General features: G+C 40.9%; 1 protein-coding gene across 1 annotated transcript; it reads left to right on the top strand.

Annotated features, from left to right (window-relative positions):
* Nucleotides 1–16,012: 16,012 nt before the first annotated feature.
* Nucleotides 16,013–24,693, top strand: LOC142002846 (keratin, type I cytoskeletal 19-like). Its single transcript, XM_074979294.1, has 8 exons — nucleotides 16,013–16,630; nucleotides 18,922–19,004; nucleotides 19,837–19,993; nucleotides 20,706–20,867; nucleotides 21,529–21,654; nucleotides 21,871–22,097; nucleotides 22,955–23,220; nucleotides 24,327–24,693. Exons 1-8 carry the CDS (start codon nucleotides 16,013–16,015, stop codon nucleotides 24,350–24,352), a joined length of 1,665 nt encoding a protein of 554 aa, XP_074835395.1. The 3' UTR covers nucleotides 24,353–24,693.
* The last annotated feature ends 653 nt before the right edge of the window (nucleotides 24,694–25,346 follow it).

The following is a 25,346-nucleotide window of genomic DNA, read 5'->3' as shown; positions in this document are numbered from 1 at the left end:
TGGTCAAACAGTGGAATAAATTACCAAGAGAGGTAGTGGAATCTCCATCTCTGGAGATATTTAAGAACAGGTTAGATAGATGTCTATCAGGGATGTTTTAGACAGTATTTGGTCCTGCCATGAGGGCAGGAGGCTGGACTCGATGGCCTCTCGAGGTCCCTTCCAGTCCTAGTATTCTATGAGTCTATAATATACTTTTATCACAGAACTGCTTTTAATTCACTGGTGATTATGAGAGACTAATAAAATTACTTGGTTTTAGTAAGTAAACAGGAGCTGGACTACAGCATGTAATTATGTTGATGATTCACACTTCTCAGGCCGATGAGCCACAAGTCTTTTCTGTGTAGCAACACAGGTAAGCTGAATTTTCCTGGCAATTGTCCAGTCAGAGGGGAGCAGAAGGGAACAAAGGACACTGAAAACACAATCAGCAGTATTCACCCCGAGATATATTCAAAGCAGCCAAAATGCATGAGCTGCTTTCTACAATCCACACTCCAAAATACAATCAGAAGGATTAGTTTTTGAAACAGCTTCCTGAACTGATGACTCAGAAAGCTGGCTCAAGACAGGTAAATGGAGGCACACAGTGCTCTCACAGAAAGCACTGCCAATTCACTGCACTCCTAATCTGTCACACTTGCAAATCCAGTCCTTTTTTCTCAGTCTCCAGTTTTTCTGAGTCACTTGTATTTGGAACTGCAACATTCTCTACTATTCTTGCATAGAACTTAAATTTGTCAAATTGCAGGTTTTTTTCCCTTCCCACAGATGGGATCTGGGAGGAGGGAATAGTGGACTCGTTTTATTTTCACCTGAAACCAGAAATGGAACAGAGCGATGCCACCGTGTCCAGTCACACAGAGCCTCATTCCTCCACCTTTACTGATGCTGAACCGTATTTTACTCACACACAAATCCACTCACACACAAATCCACTGAAATCAGTGGAGCAATGTGAGTTAAGATAAGGGAACTGAGTTAAATGCAGTTGCTGCATTGAAATAAAACGTATAACATCCTGCTGCTGTGGAGTCTCGTCTGTACTTGGTAATACACAACCAAGGAGTGCAAAACGAAGATTCCACTGAGCAGCCTCCCAGTCTGCCCCATATTTCCCAGCACTTCTGCCCTCACCACATCAACCATTTTGCAAAGGAAACCACCTCCCTCCTCCAGCTGCCTTCGAGGTCTGGTGTACGATGGAGAAAGCAATGTGAGAGAAGCGGGAAGCAGACTTCAGAGACAGGCATCATGAGGGAAAAGTTAATCAGCAGGATAAAGTCATTTTCCAGAACTTTGTCAAAGAAGTGATTTCACCATTAGTTTTTGTTTATTTGCTTTGGATCTGGTCTTTTCTGCAGGAGATAGGAGGTTAGTGCTGCTGAAGATGAGGCTCTGACGGAAAGCTAAATGAAATGAGGTGCAAATAGGACTGCTTCACTGAGAAAAGCAACAGAAAGGGGAAAAGCTGGTATGGAACTCAAGTAAACTGCAGTACATCAGCTGCCACCAAAGATTTCCTTTTCACTGGTCAGCACTAAATTCCAATTTCCTGCATTGCAAACGGGTTAAACTTGCCATAGGCCCGCAGACCCTGTATTTCCCTTTCACCTCCCAGATACAGTCTTTGCAATCCATTTTGGATAATGATGAAGAATGTCACTACAACATGCAGCTGCAACAGATCACAGCCTAATTGTCTCTGTGGAAGAACTGTCCAATATACAATGTGAAATGGAGAATCAAAACTGAGAGAACAAGATGCTTCTCAGCTTCTAGATCAGACAGTACCCGGAAATCTGTAACTGCCAGGAACTGCTTCAGAAAGGATAGTGTGGCCTCAGGAAAGCAAACTGGAAAGGTGTGATGGCAACAATTAAAATATTAGTGTTAAGCACTGATGAAAGTATGTATAGCACAACAAAGCAACCCGTGGGGAACTGGTTCCTGCTCAAATTGTGCACTGAAATGGAGAAAGAATCATAGAATTCTAGGGCTGAAAGGGACCTCAGGAGGTCATGAAGTCCAGCCCCCTGCCCAAAGCAGGATCAACCTCCTCCAATCATCCCAGGCAGGACCATGTCAAGCCATGACTTAAAAACCTCTAGGGGTGGAGATTCCACCACCTCTCTTGGTAACACATTCCAGTGCTTCACCATCCACCTGGGGAAATAGTTTTTCCTAATATCTAACCTACACCTACGGCTTGAGCTAAAGTCCAGCTACCTTCCCGTCTGTAATTTCAGACCATCGCTCCTTGTTCTGCAATCTGTCACCAACTTCAACAGTCTCTCTCCATCCTCTTTAGAGCCCTCTTTCAGGAAGTTGAAGGCTGCTATCAAATTGCCCCTCAGATTCTCTTCTGCAAACTAAATAAACACAAATCCCTCAGCCTCTCCTGATAGGTCATGTGCTCAAGCCCCTTAATCATTTTTGTTGCCCTCTGCTGAACCCGTTTACCTAATGAATCCAAATCTCTCAACATCAAATACTACAGAAAGCTTTGTTGTTCTGTACTACTTCTTATGGTCTATGCATAAACTACCAAGAGGATTTGTGGCAATATTTTACCATTTCCCTTCTCAAATACAATCAGGAAGTGCAAGCACTAGCAGTAAAAATGAAATATAAGCAGGAAAATAACACTACTTTTTCAACCCTTTACAAGCAGTTATGTTTGAGGTTTGAGCAATAGTTTGAGACATTTCTTATTTTGTTCATAGCACTTGGCCTGTCCCTAACTGTAATTATTTTAAATCAATGATCTGAAACACGTATTATAGTGACTTAGCCTTAAGCCTTTCTGATTTGGACACCAGAGTAATAGCACGTTCTCAGATTTGGTAGAGAAACTATAAAAAGCACCTCTGAGAGGGAACATGGAGACAGGGGAAGGTAGAATTCAGTCATATTGTCATAAGGTCTGACCCACACATGGTACAATAGGGAGAAGTGCATGGGATGAAAACAGCTGATGAGAAGTAGTGTCCACTTGACTTCAACTGAAGTGTGTCTGTTTTTTGTTTATCAAATGAATCTCACAATGTCCTGGATCGAGGAGCAGGAGGTGGTGGAGGATCTCCAGGAGGAAGAAGACGAGGAGGTAGAGGAGACAGAGGAATTAGCTGTTTTTTTCAGGAGGATGTCATGGAAGAGGGATCAGTGAAGGATCCAGGGACAGAATTCCAGGAGGAGGAAGTGGAGGAGAGTCGTAGGGTAAAATTTCACAAGGACCAGATCTGCTCACTCTTGTTATTCATCTTCCTCAGACATCTCTTCATCTTCCCAATCCCACTGTCCCAGTCCCAATGTGGCAAGATTTGTAAAAGCCATGGTCTGAATTGTTATAAGAGTAAATTATCTCCTTTGTACTTTACATTCTATAGAGTATCACAAAAAAAGCAGTAAAGTAGCACTTTAAAGACTAACAAAATAACTTGTTAGTCTTTAAAGTGCTACTTTACTGCATTTTTGTTTTGATAGTATACAGACTAGCATGGCTTTCTCTCTGTTACAAATCTATAGGGTAGAAGTGGATATACAAAACTTGCTCTATAGCTGGAAATACAGAGTTGCAGTTGCTCGCCTTTCATGGAATACATAGACTTCCTTGAATCACCTGTATTAGGCAGCAACATTATGATATTTTATGAGTGATGCAAACGAGACAAGCAGACATCTGTGAAGAAAGTCAAATTGGAGGGTGCTGGGAAAGCATAGGAGAAAGACATTGCCAGGATAGGGGAAAAGAGAGAGATTCTAGCTCCCGGTTTGGGGTGTGGTAAAGGTAGGAGGCCTGATCCACTGTGGATTCAAATCCAAAGGAGTACACAGGCTCTGGATTAGGCCCTGTATTTGAGTTGAAAATAGTATTAAAACAGTCACAGCTAGAACTGGATGACCTAATATCTACCATGGAGTGGCCCAGATGACCTAACAGGTCTTTTTCATACCTAAATTTCTGTGACCCTATGAATCTACAAGATGAATAAAACATAGGACTGAGGAGTAATGGTGGAAGAAGTAGGTGAAACCATAAGTTCTTCAGCTCACCAAGATTTTTAACAACCATAAAGGAACAACCCTCCTCTTGCAAGTGAGCTAGGCTGGGAATCTCAATGATAAACAAGCCAGATAATTATGCTACTCAAAGATTTTCCTTTATTCCGGTATGGTTTTTTTTTTTTTTTGTTAAACACTGATGTTACAATCTTAGCTGCTATTTTAGTTTATCCCCTAGAGATATTGTTCTCAGCCATAAACCAGCCAGAGTCACTGAACTTTGTCAATGGGCACCAAAATGCTAAGTGTGCATGAAAAGACATGGAACTAGTTAGTTAATTTCAAAAGTATTTTGCAATGATTTCACTGCATGTGAAAGAAAGGGAAAGTAGACAGAAGACACTCTTCTGTGGCTACTAGTAGCCCAGGTCTGCACTAGGGGATAAAATTTATTTAAGATACGCAACTCCAGCTATCAGAATTGTACAGCTGGAGTTGACGTATCTTAAACCAATTTTTGCTGCTGTTCCCACCATGGGAGGTCAAGGGAGAAACCTCCCAGCGCGTTGATCTTCCTGAAAGTGTAGATGTAGCCTCAGTCTACTCAACAGGATGGGAGACAGACAATTTTAAACAAGATTTGGATTATATGCTTCTATTAACAAGACAAAAACAGCATTATAAATTTCAGGGGGGTTGCGGTGTTAATCTATAAATTCAAAAACAACACGCAGTCCTGTTGCACGTTATAGACTAACAAACTCATTACCTAATAAATTTGTTAGTCTGTAAGGTGCCACAGGACTGCTTTGTTGTTCTCATTATCTTAAACGTTTGATTTGACAAGAAGCATTTGACAGGTCTTTTCCTTTCCCTTCCTTTTTTTAGGGTGTATTACTTAAGATTCTTGCTCAAAAAAAATGTACTTAATCTGGGTTATTAAACTTTAGGCTACCACCACACTGCCACACAAGATTGACCTGCTCAGGGTTGATCTTCCAGGGTTTCATTTTGAGCACGAGCAACATAATGCTCCCAGGGGTCAACGTTGACCCTTGTACTCCTCACGAGAGGCGAGGAATAAGGAAGGTCGAAACGCTCCTGTCGACCTTCTGCTCTGTGGACAGACATGGCAATCAACTGTGGATAAACTGATTTTAGCTTCGCAACTGGTGTAGCTAAAATTGCGTATCAGTGGTTAACTCCTAGCTGTCAGTCCTAACTCAGGTTTTTAATCAAACTTGGCTTTTTCCTTTTATCAGTCCCTGTTCCACACACAGCAACCCTTTCCATCACCCAATATCAATGAAAAACCTGTTGTGACAGAAATAGATCTGTTGTGAAGATCCTTCTCTGTGAAGTCTGATATTTGTATGGATAATTATAGACCTGGCTGATGTTGCTGAACCTGTTAATCACATGCTACAAGCCCCAGGTCTCCCTCTGTCCTCTTTTTTCAGGTTTCCAATTTTCACCAAAATCAATATGGTTCTGCCCAGAGAGGCCTAGCACATTCCCTGAAACATCTTCATTGATCAGATGTGGCATTTAAAAATGATCACCTTCCCTGCAAACCGAGAAATGCCATCAAACCAGGTGTAGGCTTCTATTCTACTGATGACATCCATCACTAAAGCCTTCACTCCTCCCACCCTAGAGCCTATCTTCACTTATCTCAAAAATCAATACCTGTCTCTTTCATAACTTTTTTCCCAAGCAGACTTGTTAAAAACTAATGTCTGTCAAGCTTTTTCAATTCTAGCCTCTCTTATTCCTTTGATGTCTACATTCTTGGAGGCGTCCTTACCCTACAGCTTTTCCTTGCATTTCATATTGTCAAAAGCTGCATTGTAACCCACACCTGAATTTATTACTTTCATGCTGTCTAAGCTGAATTGCTCATTCACATATTCCCTTCTCCTTACACTCTCTTGTACTCATAGACAAACTCCAGACCAATCAGAATAGGATACTCGATTCTGTGCGGGAGCATTGTTTAGTGCTTTGCTTCTCAAACAGTCAGTTGCAAATCTCAGATCACTCTAAAAGGCAAAAGGGAGATGAGGGGTTCAAAAATTAGTTATAATCCTAAAGGAAAGAAAATTAAAATTCCAGAATAACTTCAGGGTGGGCAACACCTGGAAACTTTGTGATGTCCAATGTAGTCTTAGCTCCACCCCTTTCAAGTTCACACAGGTAAACCTCTCTCACTGTCCTTCTCCCTCACTCTCTTCACACCTTCAAGGTCAAGTATTCTCTGTGAACCTCTCAAAACACATGTGCACACCCCTACACACATCAATTACACAGGACAACCATTGATAATTTCTACTTTTTAGGCAAATATAAAGAGGAAACTTTTTTTTTCAAAAACTCTGGACAATGCCAACTTCAGACTGCCAACCTGAAAAGTGGTTTGTTCGTGGACATGGGAGTCCTGAACACCTGACTGCAGAGGTGCTCCTCACCTTGCCCAGAGCTTGGTGAGTCTATCGGCTCACCTGCTTGCCTGGGAGCTGAGGAGCAATCTCTAGACATAGACTTCTAGTCGGTCTTCACTGGGGACTCAGTTTTACTTTGCTTAATACAAGTGAAATACATCATTCATGCCCTTATCCTACCATGCCTCATGTCTGCCTGGCTATTGTCAAATTATCACCCGATACCTCTCCTGATGGCTTCACCTGGGAGACAGCTGATTAGTAACAGGTGAGGTGGGCCCAAATCCTCATACAAGAACAGCCAGCCTGAGCCAGGGTTGCTCAAACCAGAATAGAGAACTCATCATAATACTGTTGCAAGTGAGAACAGGTAGAAGCCAACCTGCAGCGTTGGAGGGCATTGGGAGGAGAACTCACTAGATAGGTGATCATTAAATTGTTTGAGATCAGACAGTTAAATATTGCATGTGACAAATTCCTGAACCAGCACTAACTAGAATTTACACATATTAACACTGCATTTTGCAATGTGTTATGTTATCATAGAAACATACGGCTAGAAGGGACCTTGAGAGATCAGCAAATCCAGACTCCTGTGCTGAGGCAAGACTGAGTAAATCTAGACCATCCCTGACAAGTGTTCACTCACCCGATTCTTAAAAACCCTCCATGGATGAGGATCTCACAACAGCTTTGAAAGCCTAGGATAGAGCTTACTTAGCTTTATAATTAAAAAGCTTTTCCAGATATCTAACCTAAATCTCCCTTGCTGCAGATTAAGCTCATGACTTTCTGTTTTACCTTCAATGGCATAAGGCAATGCTGTGCAAGCTGTAACCCATGGGCCACATGCAGCCCATTGGGGTTCAATGGGTGGCCCACGAGACGTTTGTACTGCCACTGCCCAAGTGCAGAGTTGAAGGATTTTGTGAGTTCCCACCCATGTAGTTTTTTTTCCCACCAGTATTAATACAGAGATGCACACATACAGCAAGGGCTTGGGATGTGCGGGGCATGCTGATTGCATGTATCATAGACGGCGACAGCCATGGGCACCCACTGCATCCAATTAAATTGCTGCTAAAATTGAATTGGCAGAGCCTGCAAATTCCAGATGCACAGGAGCAGTTAGCAAAACTACTCTGTCCTGTATTGGAGGGGTAGCCGTGTTAGTCTGGATCTGTAACAGCAACGAAGGGTCCTGTGGCACCTTATAGACTAACAGAAAAGTTTAGAGCATGAGCTTTCGTGAGCACAGACTCACTTCAGTGAGTCTGTGCTCACGAAAGCTCATGCTCAAAACTTTTCTGTTAGTCTATAAGGTGCCACAGGACCCTTCGTTGCTGTTACCCTATCCTGGGAGACGATCTTGTTTGAACAAGGGCCACTCACTTGCCAAGGCTGCCCATTGTTGACATAGGTTAATGGGACTCAGTTCTCTCTATAACAGCCCTTAAGATCTCTCAGGACTTATATCAGGTCCTCCCTCAGTCTTCTTTTCTTAAAGGTAAACAAGCCCAGCTTTTTTAGCCTTTCCTCATTGGTCAGGTAAGTTTTCTAAACCTTTTAACATTTTTGTTGCTAACCTCTGGGCTCCCTCCACTGTACCTAAATCTTTCTACAGAGTAAGGCACCCAAAACTGAATGCAATGCTGCAGCCAAGGCCTCACCAGTGCCAAGCAGATTGGAACAATCACTGCACAAACGCCATTTCTGTTAATATATTCCAGAATGATGTTATCGAGTTTTTGCAGCTGCATCGTATTATTGACGCATACTCACTTAGTGATCCACTAAAACCCTGGGATCATTTTTAGTAGTACTATTACCTGACCCTTACTTCCCATTTTGTGGTTGCATATTTGATCTTTCCTTCCTAAGTGAACTACTTTGCATTTATTTTTATCAAATTTCATCTTGTTGATTTCAGACAAATTCTCCAATTTGATAAGGTTGTTTTTGAATTCTAATCCTGGTCTCTAAAATGCCTGCAATCCCTCCCAGCTTGGTGTCACCAGCAAACTGTATGAGCATATTCTCCACTCTATTATCCAAATCACTAATGACAATATTGATTAGGCTGGAACTAGGAAAGACCTCTGCAGACACCCACTAGGTACACCCTCCAAATCTGATACTGAACGAGTAATAGCTCCTCTTTGAGCACGGTCTTTCAACCAGTTATGCATCCACCTTACAATAATTTAATCTAGATGACATTTGCCTAATTTGCTTATGAGAATATCATGTGGGAGCATCAAAACCTTATTAAAACCAAGATATATCATGTTAACTGCTCCTTCTTCCACATACTAGGTCAGTAACCCTTTCAAATAATGATGATGACCTTTTAGAAACTATATTTGTAATTAGTATGATTATATGAGGTTTAACAGGGGGGTTGATTCTTCAAGATGGAAGATGCTATGTGAATGTACTAACGGCTGAACCTCTCTGGTCTGGGACTTTCTGATTTGGCAATATCTGTGGACCAGCAGGACCATGGATGTTTCTGGACCAGAGATTCCCAGTGGCAGAGGTTGCTGGCAACCAGGAGCAGAGGCCTGCTGGCAGCCTGTCCAGGGTGAGAGAGCCCAGCCAATGTTAGGGATCTGGTAGGCCAGGAGTGGAGCTCCACTGGCAACCTGGGGCAGACAGCTGTTCAGGACCAATTAGGTCCTGAGGTTGCCAGACCAGGGAGGTCCAACCTGTATAACAACATTTTCAGTAGTACGTTCCTCTTTATCTGTTGTCCACTCCTGTTCTCACACATCATGTAGAATTGCATGATTGTAACTGCTGTGGCTTTGTTAAGTTATTGTATTAAAAGCCCATGGTAAAGTTAAAATGCATCATTAAATAATTTATTTTATACCCTGAAAGGTAAAAAATAAAGTCTGATGAATACCTAGTTGGTCCTAACGCCACTTACATTGCTGACATCAGGAAATCTGAAGATTACTGAAGCATAGCAAAGCCGGAGCAAGCCGTTCAGGTTTAATATTTTACTCTCCCTGGAGCATGCCATCCTGCTCAATTTTTAACGCTCTTTTCATGCCAGAATGACAAGACATGCTTTGTGTTATAACTGAGGTGCTCTGGCAGAGTTGTATGGAAAATCCAGATCTGGAATAGGAGGGGAAGTGCAGGCAAATCTGTGCACACACACAGGACTAGAAAAATAGAGGTGCCGAAGTCCAGAAATTAAGTGCATTAGCAGAGCTGTGTGGGGTACTCTAACTGGAAATGGAGGGATTGCTATAGGTGGTACTTTTTTGTGATGGTACTTACTGGTACCGAGTAATGGCATCTCAGCAGCTCCAGCCATGGGATTGGCAGAGGGAGTGGGGCAGGGAGCTGGCTGAGCATCTGCACTTCTTTTTTTTTTTTTTTTTTTTTTTTAACAGAAAATGTGCTGGCTGTAGGTGTGGTGTGGGTATTATCAACACTGCTGTGAGGTAAACCTTGCACAGTTATGATTAATCAGCATTATCGTCTCTGACTTTATGAGCATCAAGTCTTGCAATTTAAAGACTGTATCTATTGTTTCTATTAGTTACTCAAGAAGCTCACTACAATACATGTTGGAACAAGATCTTCCAAAAATCCCTAGGCAAAAATAAGTTAGCACACACAATCTTGCACACTTGACTTTAACAACCCTTGGAATAATTTGTTTTCTGCAGTTGAAAGAATAACTGCATTTTTCTTAACCCATTTCAAATTGCATAGAGAAGATTTAAATTAATCCTTTTATATTGAGGATGATCTAATTTACCAGGACATGTGGTTAGTGTACAAACATACTTCCTGCTGAGAAAACTGTCCCCGCTGCCCTTACTGGACCAGGAGAGGAAAAATCTCCATAGAAAAAGGGGAATGGTTTTATGGTACACTGGCAAAGGTTCTCCTTAGAAACTATCCATCTCCTCCATATATTTCCTGGTGCTCTCCTTACTCTTTTTATGAGCAGGAGATCTTGGTTGCTTAGAGACCTATTTATAATATCTATTGTCAACCAACTTTTCTATTTGGAATATCAGCATAAACTCCTTTAGAAAAATTGTAGATTATTATGAAATTAGCTGGACATCAACAGCAAAGGCAAATTCCTATGCAAATAAATCAATCAATCCTGTTTTCAAGCAGAAGTTTCTGGTAATCCTTGGGAGAAGAGATGATCAGATATATCAGCAGAAAGGTTGCCTCAAGGTACCAGAAATGACTGGACATACTGGTAAATATTTAATTTTTTGGGAGAGACAATCAAGCATTGGTATATTTTTGTACATCCATTTCATAATTAAAAGACTCATGAACTGTCTAAATTAAGAGTTACAATTTCGGTGAAGTACATCTTGATATATACCACTGGGGCCTGCGATGGAGGCGAAAGATGAGAGAGCATCCAGGAAATCACCGTCATTTTAAATCCATCACATGCAGGCAGATTTAACAGCTTGACTCAGTGAAAGCAAAAACCTAACAGTAAAGCTATGACATAAGATTTAAATCCTTTGCAGACTTCAAGCAAATCTACACTATAGTGTTACACTTGCTCAGCTTCATGTGTGGCTGGTGAAGATGTGCTCATGGGAAGCCCTCTCCTTTTGGCAGGAGAGAGGCAGGAAGCTATGCTGGCGGGAGAGATAGTGCAAGGTGTCTTTTTAATACTCCTGAGTGATGTAAGTTACACTGGCCTACGCAATAGTGTAGCCAACTCTTGTGCCAGTAGTCATGAACATGCAAGGAGGAAATCTAGAATACTGGTCATTCTGCACTGGACTTGAAAATAGCAACAGCATTTAGTGCATCTTGTATGGTCAAAGAGCTTTATTGTATCAGAGTCACAGTGCTCCTGAGAGATAAAAAAGGGACCAGAAAAGCTGCCCTACAAATCCTCTGCTGCCTTTAATCAGTCTACAAAACCATGGTCATCCAGCTAGCAGTTAGTTATGTGAACAAAAATGGATAAAAAATAAAGATTATTGTTTTGTCTCAAAACAATAACATAGCTCAGGATGGGAAAGCTTAATTTTGCTAAAGAGAAAGCATGCCCTGATTCTCAAATAATTAACATATAACCATACAGACAATGCCTCTGCACTGACTTCCCAAGAAAATCAAACTGATCGAAGTCTGTGTGCAGTGGAGTAGTTAGCTAGTGGAGGAAACTACATGAATATGAACTTGCTGGTACTGGATTTAAAATCTGAAATAATTTAGTAACTTCATAGTTTAGAAATGGGAAAAGTAGGTTTGGTTGAAAATCTGCCATTGAAAGATTTACATGTGATGGAAAAATGGGCTTTTGACTACATTAAAATATTCATTAAATGTGTCTGATGTCCTAAGGGGTTTTTGGTTTTTATTGGAAAATTGAAAATATTTGACTGAAAACTGATTATTTTTGTGTGACCAAACGTCAATTTTCTGTGGGGAAAGATTCTGACCAGTTCTAGGAATAGATGTGTAGTGCCACTTAAGCAAAAAGGCCAGACTTCCTCTAGTGTACTGTACAATGCATGTACTTTTGATGGCAATGAGACCAAGGAGAATATGTACAGCAAATTAGATGAAACCCAATATGCTGAGCGGTGTTTCCTTTTAAATGACTTCAGGGACCAAGAAGGAATGCCACCTATTACAGGCTGACTGGATGAGTATAGATAGTGGAAACAACAACCAATATTTTAAAAATGCCTTAAATATCCATTCATATTACTTCAAACAGCCCCCAAAACACACTACAGGTTGAACCTCTAGTTCAGCACTCTTGTCTGGCAACATCCATAATCCAGCATGATTTTAGTTAGCTGGATGACCACTTATCATGGATGTGCCCAAGTTTCCCACGGTCCCATCAAGTTTGTTTTCAGCCACCAGTCCTGGCTCTCAGTGTTCTGTGCTGTTATTTAGCTGTAATTTATCATTAAAACTCTTCTAAGAAATGAGTAAGTAGCGGGAGTGTTGGTAATGCTGCTAGACAGTACTTACTGCCCGTGGTCTGGCAAATTCTCTAGTTTGGCACTGATCAGGTCCCAAGGGCGCTTGATTGGTGAGGTTCAATCTGTATAAACATCAATAACTATATTAATTAATTAGCACTTTGTCATTTTATTGTTTAGCATGTTGGTACAATGGTGAGAGGATAGTAGGAAGATCTGGACAGATGTTGTCAGCATTATGAAGCTATATGGCTAGGTCTACACTAGCCCCCTTCTTTGAAGGGTGCATGGTAATCAGTCTGACTGGAGAATACGAATGAAGCGCTGCAATGAATATGCAGCACGTCATTAGGCTAATTCTCCCCATGGCCACTTTTATATGGGCATAAGGTTTCACGGGCAAAAACCCACTTTGTCAGATCCACATGACAAAGTGGGTTTCTGCCCATGAAATCATCATCAACAACAACCATAGGCTCAGTGCCCATTGGTGTTTGATGCCTCCCTCATTATTTCCTTCCATCTTTCCCTCTCCAGTGCAGAGTGGCTTAGTTTCTGTAGACTAGCTTTGCATCAGATTACTATATCATCTACCCATTCTCTGTGAGGTCGGCCTCTCCTATTCGAGCCATTCATTATACCAAATAACAGGGTCTTGAGTCTTTGTTCGTCGTTCTGCCCATGAAAGCTTATGCCCAAATAGATCTGTTAGTCTTTAAGGGGCCAAATGAGCACTTGTTTTTGCAGATACAAACCAGTATGGGTCCTGCTGATATCTTTCAGTCAGACACCAATAAGGTATCACACAAAAGACCAAAATCAGTGTTTACTCTGTGGTAGGTTGCCACCTGACTCTCCATTGGTGAAACAAGGACAAGTTACCATGCCATCAAAGAGAAGAAAACATTTAATCACCTTTAAGTTTTAATGCATGACAAATGGCAAGATAAAATCATGAAGAATGAGCCTCAGCAAAGAGATCAAGCAAAGCAAGCAAATGCAAAAGCACAGCTTTACTATACAGGACATGTTCCCAGATGGCATCCCTGGCTGAGAAAGAAAATGCCATATCATTATTTTTTACAATTAAAACAGCCAGAAAAGATGCAGAAAATCTCTTTAAATAGACCTTTGCACACTGTGACAGATGGCAGGTTGTGAGACATGAGACAGTTTGTATAGCCAGGGTAAGTAATATTTGCAAGTCCATGCAGAACTTGCTGAATGGGCCACTGGAGATACAAGGAGAATTGATGATGACACTCTAGGTGTGTCCCACTGTGCTCGCTGCAGGTGGAGCATGGAGTGAAAATACTGTGTCTATATCAGTTGCTAAATCTCATAACAACATCACAGCTCACAAAACCAGCAATCATAAAATATCACAAAGGCAGGATAGTGTTAAAATTAATTCATTAATATCCAACAAGGCTGATGCTGCAAAAACAGTCCAGTTTTCTCAAATCACAGCTACCAAGCCACACTCCTTTGTGGCCCACTGAAGTTTAATCCACATAAGGAAGAGAACAACGTACTGATATGCGAATCTCATAAGGTTTAGAGGCTGACGAAATAAGTAATCCACGCAACCACTTACGGATACTAATAAGGCCAAAAATCTCACAAGAACACACATCTGGGCTGCAGTGGGGTTCAAGTTCTGGATGCACCAAAGGAAAAGTTAATTAATCAATTAACAACAATTCCTAGAATCAGACAAATGCTGTTTGAGGGGGACTGATTCTGGAAGCAAGCTGTCACACTCAATGGTGGTTGGCCATTTCCATGACTTTACTCAAAATACTTTTTTTGCTTTCCCAGGAACAGTGCTGTACACGCACACCATAACATATGAGGATTGTTTGGGGGTACTCTTCTGCCTCTTCACAGAGTGCTACAAGCATGCTTGGAAGAATTCTTGAATCCACCTCCACTTTTGTTTCCCTACTTTAGCACAGAATTTAGAAGTTTAAGATGGAAAAGACCTAATGGGCTATGTGGTCCATACCTCTTTAGGGTCAGAGAACAATTCTTCCATAAAGTATTTTCTCTAGTGCTTTGTCCAGTATAATTTTAATTGAGTCAAGGCATGGGCCTTCAAATATTTCCCCTGGATACTATTTCAGAGTCTCCAGGATCTCTTTACTATGCGAATAATTAACACTCTACAAATTAAAAAAGCAGTCATGTTGCACTTTAAAGACTAACAAAGTGCTACATGATTACTCTTTCTGTTTTCTTAGAACACAGACTAACACAGCTACCTCTCTGTTACTGCTCTACAAATTGACACTTTCTGTCACACTAAGACCCTCCAGCACTATGGTTTATGAAAACTCTTCAATGAAGTACAGTTTGATTTCATTATGATTTCATAATTAATATCTCTCTCCCAGACAAGAATAATTAAAGAAATACACAGTAAACTCTTTCATATCTGGCAGACCTGGGACAGGGAGGTTGCTGGATATTCATATATTCTGGATAATAGAGAGGTACACCTAGCAATGCATAAGACTAAAGAAAAATAAGATTATATTAAGAAACAAACAAAAATGTATGTAGCATACTTTATTTATCAACAACAGTAGTATTGCATGCTGTAAGCTTATATTGTATTTGACGTATTTATTTGTATTTACTTTCACTATCCTGAACTTATGGCAAACATAACTAAAATTCACTTATGGTTAAAATGATGGTTATTTGAGAGTTCCAGATGATAGAATGTGGGATGTGAAAGAGATTGCTGTATGGTGAAGTGTTCTTTCCTGCAAATAAATAGTAATTATTCTTTCTCTGTAACATTTTGAGGAGTGTCATACAGTTTTTTCATAAAGAAAAACTGACCATTTAAAAATATTCATACTGATGCATTCTTCGGAATAAACTTCAGTGGTGCACAATAAATGACCTGGTACCAGGATTGTTGCAAGAAAAATACATATTCCAGACAAATTAAATAGCTTCAATAGTTAAAATACGTGGCAATATTTTGTCCAGTGAGACAAAAAATATAATCAGAATGAAAATGGAAATATACAGAATATGAAAATACAAAAAAGAACTGTAAGATTCTATAACAATAATTAATTAGAACAATCCGAGCAAACAAAACCGAAGACTAAAGAAATACCAGGATTCATTTTCTCTGTTTCATATAGGAGCATGGAATTAGGTAGAACTTTATTGATCAATTATGCCATCCGAGACAAACTATCCAGTGGTTGTCTTTTGCAGTGTGCTATACTGCCAAAGTCTTCTTGCGATGATGAAAGACATGCAAATGGAAGGAGTCAGACAAGGCATTGCACTATCTAATACAAAGATCCAAATTAATGTATTCGTTCAATTTAAATGATATATTTTGTCTCAAAGGCACGTGAAAAAAATCAGCAATGTGCCTGATTTAAAAAAAAATCCCTTTGGCAAACTATTCTTGGCACAAACAGTACGGTTGCCAAATGCCCTGGGAAGAGGAAACACCCTAAAGGTGACACCCAATGTGAAAGGTATAAATAGCAATTGGAGGGGATAAAAAACTTACAGTCTGAGTCCTTATCAGGCTGTGCAACTAAACTTGGGCTTTGGGCTGGCTGCTTCACTGCTATCACTATGAGTTATAGATCTAAGACTACGGTCACCTCTTCGACAATTGCTAGAAGTGGTAGTGGAGGACGTAGCTCTAGTGGAGCTGTTGGCGGTGGTGGGCAATCTTCGGGTTCTGCTAAGAAGGGAGTCTCCACTGGAATAAGCAGTGCTGGAAACTTTTCTTGTAGAAGTTATGGTGGAGGAGGCTCCATTTGTGGTTATGGAGGCAGCAATAGGATAACTGCTGGTGGTTGTTATGGAGGGGCAATAAACTCTGGTAGTTGTGGAGTGGGCTATGGATCAAGTTGTGGCAGCTTTGGCAGAGGTGTCACGTATGGTGGTGGCTTTGGCGGAGGCGCTGTGTGTGGTAGTGGCTTTGGTGGAGGCATCGTGTGCGGTGGTGGCAGGGGTGGAGGCAGTTTTGGTGTCAGTGATGCTTGCATCCTCGGCAGCAATGACAAAGTGACTATGCAGGGCCTTAATGACCGCCTGAGTGCTTACTTGGATCAAGTTCGACTTTTGGAAGAAAAAAATGCTAATCTGGAACGGTCTATCAAGGAATGGTATGAGACTCAAGGTCCAGGGGCTGTAGTAAAGGACTACAGCCACTATTTTAAAATCCTGGATGACCTCGAGAAAGAGGTAAGCTATTATTTTTCAGGCAAGTTCCATTCATTATAAGGGTTCTCTTTGAAACAACGTACTGATATTTAGGCGGACAGCAGGTAAAAGATTTCATTACGTACCAGAAATCAACAATTAGGAAATACCAGCATTAAGGTTACCTGTGGGAGATGGAATCTTAAGAGATGCCTACTAGGTATCTCCTGAGCATGCGCAATCTCATGTTTTTCACAGCCTCGCAACTTGGCCAATTTTGGGGATGAGTCAAATCAGCAAAAGGCATGTTCTTTACAACACTGCACATCCTCCTGCCAGATTCTGGATCCCTATTCCAAAACAAGGAGGTGCTAAATTCAACAAAATGCTACTTATTAGACAGGCAAAAAACTGTCTTTTTACCTAACCTGGGCTAGGGGAATAGCCGAACTGCTTCTGCTAAAATTATGTATTTAAAGAGAGGTGGGCCTAGGATGTGGGCAAGGAGAGGGCAAGCAGGGGCCCCATCCCCAGTCTCCTGTGTGTATGTGTTCCTGCAGCCTGGAGAAGGAGGAAGCAGATGGGCATGTGGCTGAGAACTCTTCATTGCTACAGCTGCAGCCTGCTGCTTTTCCTTTTCCACTGTGGGGGTCTCGCATGTAGCCTCGAAGCCTTGACTCATCTCAGCTGGGATCTGTACAGCAGACAGCAAGGCTGGGATTCCAGCAACAGGGAGGGAGAAGCAGGAGACAGGCTGCACCTCATAGGGTGGGAAAGGACGTTGCAGTCAGCTGCCACCTCTCTGCCCAGGCTGCAGGGACACAGAGGGGTGGCTGGTGCCCTGCAACCCTTTCATTTGGTGTTTCATGGGCTCCTCCAAAAGTATTAAAATTTAAATCCCTGCCCTTGCCCCTGCCCCGAACAAGAGAGAAAAAAACTAAGCAAAGAAACCTGAAAAAGTCTCTTACCAGAAAACATCGGGGTTACAAGTGAAGACAATTACATAAAAAGCAGAAACCTCCTTTGTGAGGGCATCAGTGCTCTTGTAATCCATTATAACAAACCTTTAATAGAGCTTTTAAAAAGAGAAATAGGTTTTAGTCATGGCTTATGGGGAACATTTTACTAATTTGCCTTAATGAAAAGTATTCATTTAAGTACAGCTAGAACTAGGATGCTTTAATAAACTATTGTTAAATATCATGAGTAAAGAACAAAGCAGTTCCTCTGGTGTAACAACAATTATCAGGCTTCTCAACTGAAGTATGAAAAGCACTTTGCCTAAAATTAAAAAAAAAAAAAAATTGCAGTGATCTAATTAGTTCTAACCAGGCATTTGAAAAATATTACTTCCAAAGTTTATTCTGAAGAAATCTGTATAAGTAACTGATAGTAACTTAAGGCACAGGACTGAATTACAAACTTTAAAGGTAAATAATTAACTCATATCAGTATTTGACAACATACAGAATAATCCTCTCTCTCTCTGTCTCAACATTTCTATATAGTTATATAATAATTCATACTCAATCTTTCATCTATAATCTTCACAATTTAGATGACAAAACTCTAAAATATTTCAAATGTAAAGTTGTAAATGATATTTTATTCCTCCAGGACAATTGTAGGTGGTAAAAAGCAAAGTATAACTTTACATGTTTTGACACCACAGCAAGGAAATAAAGTGCTGTGGAGCTTTTCAATAAAATGAAGACAATTCAAAGTCTAGAAAGGAGTCATGTGCCAAGTGATATTCAGCATTCCCCTTATTCCCAGGTTCCCACCATGCCTTCTTCTTACCCACTTGTGTGGGTGAACTAGGAAGGACTCTGAAATGTTGCTCCCCCGTTTTGCCATGTAGCCTGCACTGAGGGGAGCCAGCACAGGATGTGTGCAATGAGTCCATGAGCGGGTAGGCAAGATGAGCCTTAGTTTCTAATCTTTATACAGAAACTGGGATCATACACCCAGTTCTCCCAGCTGAACATTCCAGCATCCTTAAGTTGAATGCAACTTGTTACATCCAGTGTTAACTTTTTTTGCACTTTTATTTTGTGGGATAGGAGATACTTGTTTAATTATTCTGTTAAACAAGGTGTTAACATGTTTTAAAAGAATCATTAATGCAGTGAATGCCTCATTAATATATACATCTGCCAGTACTGATTTTGATACAAAGTGCTCTAGTGCATTTGTCTTGCAGGTGAAAAAGAAGCAACTGACACTTGTTCCTCAGATCTTTGGTTTCTCCCACACTGTTTATGTATGACACTGTACTTGTTTGCTCTCTTTGCTAAGTGTCAGAGCTAAATGTCATCTGTCACCTTTTTCAGACTGCTGATGCAAATCTTGAACTTAACACGACCGCTGTAGAACTTGATAACACTAAAATGACTATTGAAGACTTTCAGTTGAAGTGAGTATCTCTCTTCCTGTCTGCCTCAGTCATTTATATCTCTTCACTTCAGTTCCATGAATCCACTCTCCAAAGCAAGTCACAGGGGGTTACAGCATTTTACTTCCAACCACATGACAGACTCATCACTGGAAAGAGAAGTATTTCAGGACCACTTTTTTTTTTTTTTGGTTGGTTGGTTTTTTAGGGTTTTTTTTTTTTCCAGATTTACAGGATCATTTTTCTCTAGAGATGCTTTTTAAGAGTGGCACTCCAAGGATTTCAGTCTCTTGTCACCTAAAATGTTGCTTGTTTCTTAGTCATCACAAATTTAGGAGCAGATCTCAGCTGGGGTAAATCAGAGTAGCGCCATTAACAACAATGGAGCTTTGCTGATTTTTACACACCGAGGATCTGACCTTCAGTTTTACACAGCAACCAACTAAAAACTTGATGATTCCCCACTGAAAAACGGAGACATGGGTAGGTGACATCCGTACAATTCTCACAATGAGTGGGAATGCAGAAAAGACTGAGGAAAAAGTGCTTAATTGTACTAAAAATTCAGTCTATGGCACTGACCTAATAGAGCAAATTATCAGAAAGTCCTGTTGGCCTGGGCCTGCACTCCCCTAAAGCAGTGAAAATCAGCATAGCTCCTTTGCAGTCAATGAAATCAAACCTGTGTAAAGTCAGTATAAGTGCAAAGAGAATGAGAAATAAGCAAAGAGGTTAAAATAAGGTACAAAAAGGCAATTAGGTGATGACCTGTTCATAAACAAACTTGACAGTGGTAGGCACACTAATCTAAGAGTTCTGGCACTGCTGTTATTGACTTTTGTCTGTGGTTTAGATACCAGACTGAACTGAGTCTCCGCCAGAACGTGGAGGCTGATATTAATGGCTTACGCCCCTTGTTGGACCAGCTGACCTTAGCTAAGTCTGACCTGGAGATGGAGTATGAATCCCTGAAGGAAGAACTGATTACTATGAAGAAGAACCATGAGGAGGTAAAATCTCTCCCTTAAAATAATATCTTATGAAAAGTCAATATTTAGGGAATTTCCTTGGTAGACAGTCACCCACTTTGCATAGTGATTTTGGGTGCCCAACTTGAGATATCCTGGACCTGATTTTTATATCACTGCCCTTACTGATATAAGTAGGTACCCTTCTTGTTCAGGAAAGGGATGACAAGGTGAAGACTACTTTGAACTTTAGACCAAACTAGATTAGAGAAATATGTGACTTTTATTCTCCAAATTCAGTTCCTTTGAAGCCATGGAAGGAAACAATAGATTTCATGTATGTAAAGGCCACAAGGAAATATTTAAGCGTCTTGTGAAAGTATTTTCCATGGAAAAATATGATGCATAAACTGACTACCATAAGGAAACCCAACATACAAGGTCCACAGTGTACTGGAAAACATCCCAAAGGAGGTAGAGTCAGGGCTGAGCATACAAAATTGGCCCTTTCAGAGTAAAACAACATTGGCCATTGTGTGGTATAACTAGGGAGTCAAAGATGTGGATCTTGCTCCTGTCCTGGCATACAACAGAGAAGGGTGCTGTGAGACATAAAGGGAGAATGTCAGAATCAGCCCACATGGGAAAGGGCTTTGTTGGCAGTGGGAGGGTTGTCTTCTGCACCTTCTTTGCTACAATATGAGCTCGGAATAAGATATTTGTTTGTTTTCGGGGGGATTGGTTTTCATTGCAGGAAGTCAAAGCACTGCTTCATCAGGCCACTGGAGAGGTCAATGTGGAGGTCAATGCTTGCCCAAGTACTGATCTGACAGAAAAACTAAATGAAATGAGAAGAAATTATGATTATGTCATTGAAAGCAACCGCAAAGAACTGGAAAAATGGTATGAGTGCAAGGTAAATGGCAGTACTGGTAACTATACTTCTCACAAAAAGACTTGATATTCTTTGTTAGCGCACCCAGACATCAAAAGGGTAGAATGATTGTTCACGTTATTAAATGCTGATCATCTTTAAATTCTGTTGACAGGTTAGCATGAGAAATTTGAACTGGAGTGCAAGGGTTTGCTGTCAGCTACGGTTAATAGCATCATAGAAATGTGGGGCTGGAAGGAACATTGGGAAGTTGGGTCCAGCCCACTGGACCCATGGTAGGACCAAGTGAATCTAGACCATCTCTCACAGGTTTTTGTCCAACCTGTTCTTAAAAACCTTCAACAATGAGGAATCTAAACCTTCCCTTGGAAACCCATTAAAGAACTTAACTTCCATGAGAATTTGAAAATTTTTCCTAACATCTAATTTAAATCTCTCATGTTGCAAATTAAGCCAATGACTTCTTCTCCTACTTTCTCACTCATAGACTTTAATGTCAGAAGAGACCATCATGATAAACTAACCTGACTTCCTATGCATTGCAGGCCATAGAACTTCACCAACTCACTCAGCTTCTACCTAGATTCACTTATCGTTTTAGATGCATTCAGAAAGATAAATTCACCATATTCTCGCTATAATTAAAGTTAACACAGCTTGATTCTGTATTCATCTTTTTCAGATAGCGGAAGTTAATCAAGAAGTCAGCGCAAGTGGTCAGGAAATAGAGACAAGCAACAAACAAATCACAGATTTGAGACGCGCGTATCAGGACCTTGAAATTGAGTTGCAATCCTTGCACAGCATGGTATGTTTTGGCATTTACTTCTGAGTCTCACATATGAAACAGGACACAAGGATAACAGGCATGACAGGAGACCAGCCTTAACTAGTGCTCCTTTAGTAAAGGGTGAGATGGCTGTGAAGGATTTGCTTTGTTGATTTTGTCCTCGAGAATCCCAGTGTCCTGCATCAAAATAGGTTACACCTGCCACATTCCTAACAGCCTGCATTCTGTTCTCAGATTCAGTCTTTGCAGTCCTCCTTGGAAGACACAGAAGGTCGCTACAACATGCAGCTGCAACAGATACAGTGCCTTATTGGCTCTGTGGAAGAAGAACTGGCAAATGTACGATGTGAAATAGAAAACCAGAGTCAAGAGTACACACTGCTCCTTGGCATCAAGGACAGGCTGGAACAGGAAATTGCTCAGTATCATAATCTGCTTGAAAAAGGAAATCAAGAAATTCCGTACGTAACTATTGACATTTCAGGGCATTAGAAGAAACCTCAATGCTAGTAATTCCTGAGTGTGACTTACAGTACTTAGGAACAAAGAGAATCATGCAGGGTGGATAACTGGTAGGACAATTCTGCAGCCACAAAACCTGCAAGGAAGGAGGGGCTAATTTCATGTCATTTAGTGATCCTCAGAATATTTGAAGATCTGTTTCATAATCCATAAGGTAAACCTCTGAAACACTTGGTATTCTTGGATTTTAGAATTGGAATAGAAATCTTATAAGCAAACTATAATTTAGAAATTGTTCCTCTGCTCAACTACTCTGGGCTGAGCAGGGAATACCATGAGAAGAGCCTTTACCTCCACTCACTTCTTATTTTTGACTCTAGAACAAAGATAGGGAGTACAGAGGCAGCAGTGAAAACAGAAAATAATTTTAGTTTGAAGCTTGGGTGGAAATTCAGGTTATTTTTTATTTTTTTCCTGAAGCAGTTGACCCGTCTGTAAGAATAATTGGTCTTAACCTATACCATGAAATAAGCAAAAGTTAGTTAGATTTATGTATTTCAGATTTGGATGCCAGTGACACACGGTCGGCTTTCAGAACTGGAGGGACAGCAGAACAGATTTTGGCAAAAAATCTCTGAGTGGGGCCATGGGAAAACTCAGCCTGTGGATGTGAGGGTGGAGAGAATGGATTTGAGCATCATTTTCTTGGTGATCTGCACTGCCCTGGGGGTGCAGAGTGCTGAGTAATTGACAGGAGGAAGAGTGCTGGCCAGACATCTATGCATCTTCAATGTGCAGGTCTCCATTTGTGAACTGATTTGTTGCTTCATTCACTTTTTCCCTTTTCCTTTCACAGTGTCGGAGGAAATGTTGGTGTATCTTCAACAGTAAGAGGAGGACCTGTCACTGGAGGTGGTGGCAGACCAGTATCAAGTGGCACTTCTTCAAGAGGAGGTGAAGGTGGAGGAAGCAGTGGATCAAGAGGAGGAGCAAGAGATGGTGGTGCAAGTGGAGGATCAGGTGGAGGAACAAGAGAAGGCAGCCGCCCTTCTGGAGGAGGAACTGAAGAAAAGGGACCTGCCTATTTCACCTCTTATTCAGCCAAGCCTGCTGAGAGCTACAGTAAGGATTTTTATTGGGATAATTGTTTCCTAGTTCTTTATGCTCTAATTCAATCAGCAAGTTAGTTGCTCATTTGGCTGAAAGGATTCCTGGTGGGGGGCTCTGCTAAGTTTTATGGTGTCTCTTTTTTCTTCAGTGACTGGCTGCTGGGGAGACTGGGGTGATTTGGACTGCAGTGTCATTGATAGTCAACTGATACATTGCTTTACAGCTCATTTTTAATCTGGCCCAATACTCTTTCTTGACTGTTATCTGGGCCCCCGTGAAAGTGAGCTGGATGAGGTTCAATTTGGGCACAGCAAAAATGGTGCTGGTTAGTTGGGGTGGGATCTGGAAAGTATAGAGGGGAAGTTTAGGCCCTGTTACAAAGGAATTTTGCAGTTTGGGAATGCACTTTAACTCCCATTTGTTCCTGATGATACTTTAGCCAAAACCACCCTTTGTGTCTATGTCTGGTGAGATCATTGCAAACTTTTCTTTCGGACCTAACAAAATTTTCCAATTACTTCTATATTGGATTGGGCTGTAGCATAGTTTTCTTGCGGTAGTAGAAGCAGACTTGAGAAACAATAGTAAGTGTCTTTTAGGGAAAATGTTTGCAATAGCCAGCAGAGCAATTGACAGAGCAAGAAAGAGAGGAATGATTCTGATGGAATAGCAGGGGACAGGGGAACGACAGAAAAATAAACATAGGTAGAATATGACTGCAGGTAAATGAGCATTTCTGAAACATGCTTTTATGCATGGCCGATATACTGATGTATGTTTAAAAACTGCATTTCTGGTACCGCGCTATGAAAACTAAAGACCATAGTCTCCCTTTGGCTGTGTGTGCTCAGCTCCTGTTATTTCCCATAGAAGCTGCAAGTGCCCAACTGAGAACAAACTTTTGTCTTAAACCCATATTTAATGATAAGCACAGATGATTTTCTTAATCTCTTTCACTCTTTGCAGACCCTCATTAAAGTATTTTTTATGAAGTTCTGGAGCACTTACAGGCATACCAGCTTCTGTCCCCAGTCTGTTTTCTCTGTGCTAAATGGCAGTGCAAAGAGATTCCCCTCCACACACTAAATAAAGTAATGGTTACATCTTTCTCTCCACAGTGTACTCAAGGAATGTCTATGAGTAACCAGATGTGCTGATGACCCTCCAGCTGAACACCATCCATTTGAGCAAACGTTAGACAAAGTTAGAGGAAACTCACCTCATTTCCTGCATGCCTAATCAAAGAGCAAAGAGAAACGCTTCCAACAGTTATTCAACACTGCTGATGCCTTCTGTTCTTAGAAGTTTTCAGAAGGGCTACTTTCCTGCCTATTGCCTCCAGCTTTCTGTATTCTGTTATGCTCTGCGGTTCAGTCATCAGTACCTGAAAATCTGTGTCGAGATTGGTAATCTTCTTACCAGTGAAAGGTGCCTCTTAATAAAACTTTATTTCTGCCTGATGCAACCAGAAACCTGTGTCTGGGAAGTATTTTCCTTTCATACACTTCTTGTGGTATCCCCTTCAGGTGCAAAGTCTACGCCATCCTCCCACAGAGCAGGCAGGAATGGGTCTGTTATACACTACATCAATTGATGGTGATACATATAAAGCAAGAGAACTAAATTAAGAAAAAATATGTCTGTATCTCTTAGTAGTTATGTACTTCAATCCCAAATTATTCCCGACAGTTCACACTGTTATTGTTCTGTGTATTCAGTGTAGACGATAAACTCCTTGGGGATGGAACCATGTCTTCATCTTTTACCAATGTACCAACTACTCTTGTGGCACTTGAGGCCACAAGGGGGCCTAATATCAGAAAAACCCCTCTGTCAAGACATCCCTTCTTCCTCATGGAACAAGGTGTACAGGGGTGTGCACAGAATGCTCCCCACTGACAGAGCTCTTCCGAGAGATCTTCAGTCTGGCCACCGACTGTGTTGACAAAACTTCTACTGATAGTTTTGTCCACAGAAGCCTGCAGTCTAGATATAACCTCAGTAAATAACAAACAAACAAAAGGAAGTTCTACTTTACACAAAGCAAAATCTCTCTGTGGAATTCGCTACGAGGGGTGCTGTGAAGGCCAAAAATATAGCTGGGTTTAAAAAAATAGAATAAGATCGCAAAGGATTGA

The sequence above is a fragment of the Carettochelys insculpta genome, chromosome 28 (assembly GCF_033958435.1).
Source record: "Carettochelys insculpta isolate YL-2023 chromosome 28, ASM3395843v1, whole genome shotgun sequence".
Classification (NCBI taxonomy): domain Eukaryota; kingdom Metazoa; phylum Chordata; order Testudines; family Carettochelyidae; genus Carettochelys; species Carettochelys insculpta.
The sequence above is the reverse complement of the archived record's forward strand: the minus strand, read 5'-3'. Positions and strand labels throughout refer to the sequence as shown.

What these genes read in the sequence shown, in the direction of transcription:
- LOC142002846 (XM_074979294.1), top strand. Translation starts at nt 16,013, where the DNA reads ATGAGTTATAGATCTAAGACTACGGTCACCTCTTCGACAATTGCTAGA. An exon ending in AAAAATGGTATGAGTGCAAG is followed by an intron (nt 20,868 to 21,528) that starts GTAAATGGCAGT and finishes CATCTTTTTCAG; the next exon opens with ATAGCGGAAGTTAATCAAGA. An exon ending in AAAGGAAATCAAGAAATTCC is followed by an intron (nt 22,098 to 22,954) that starts GTACGTAACTAT and finishes TTCCTTTCACAG; the next exon opens with TGTCGGAGGAAATGTTGGTG.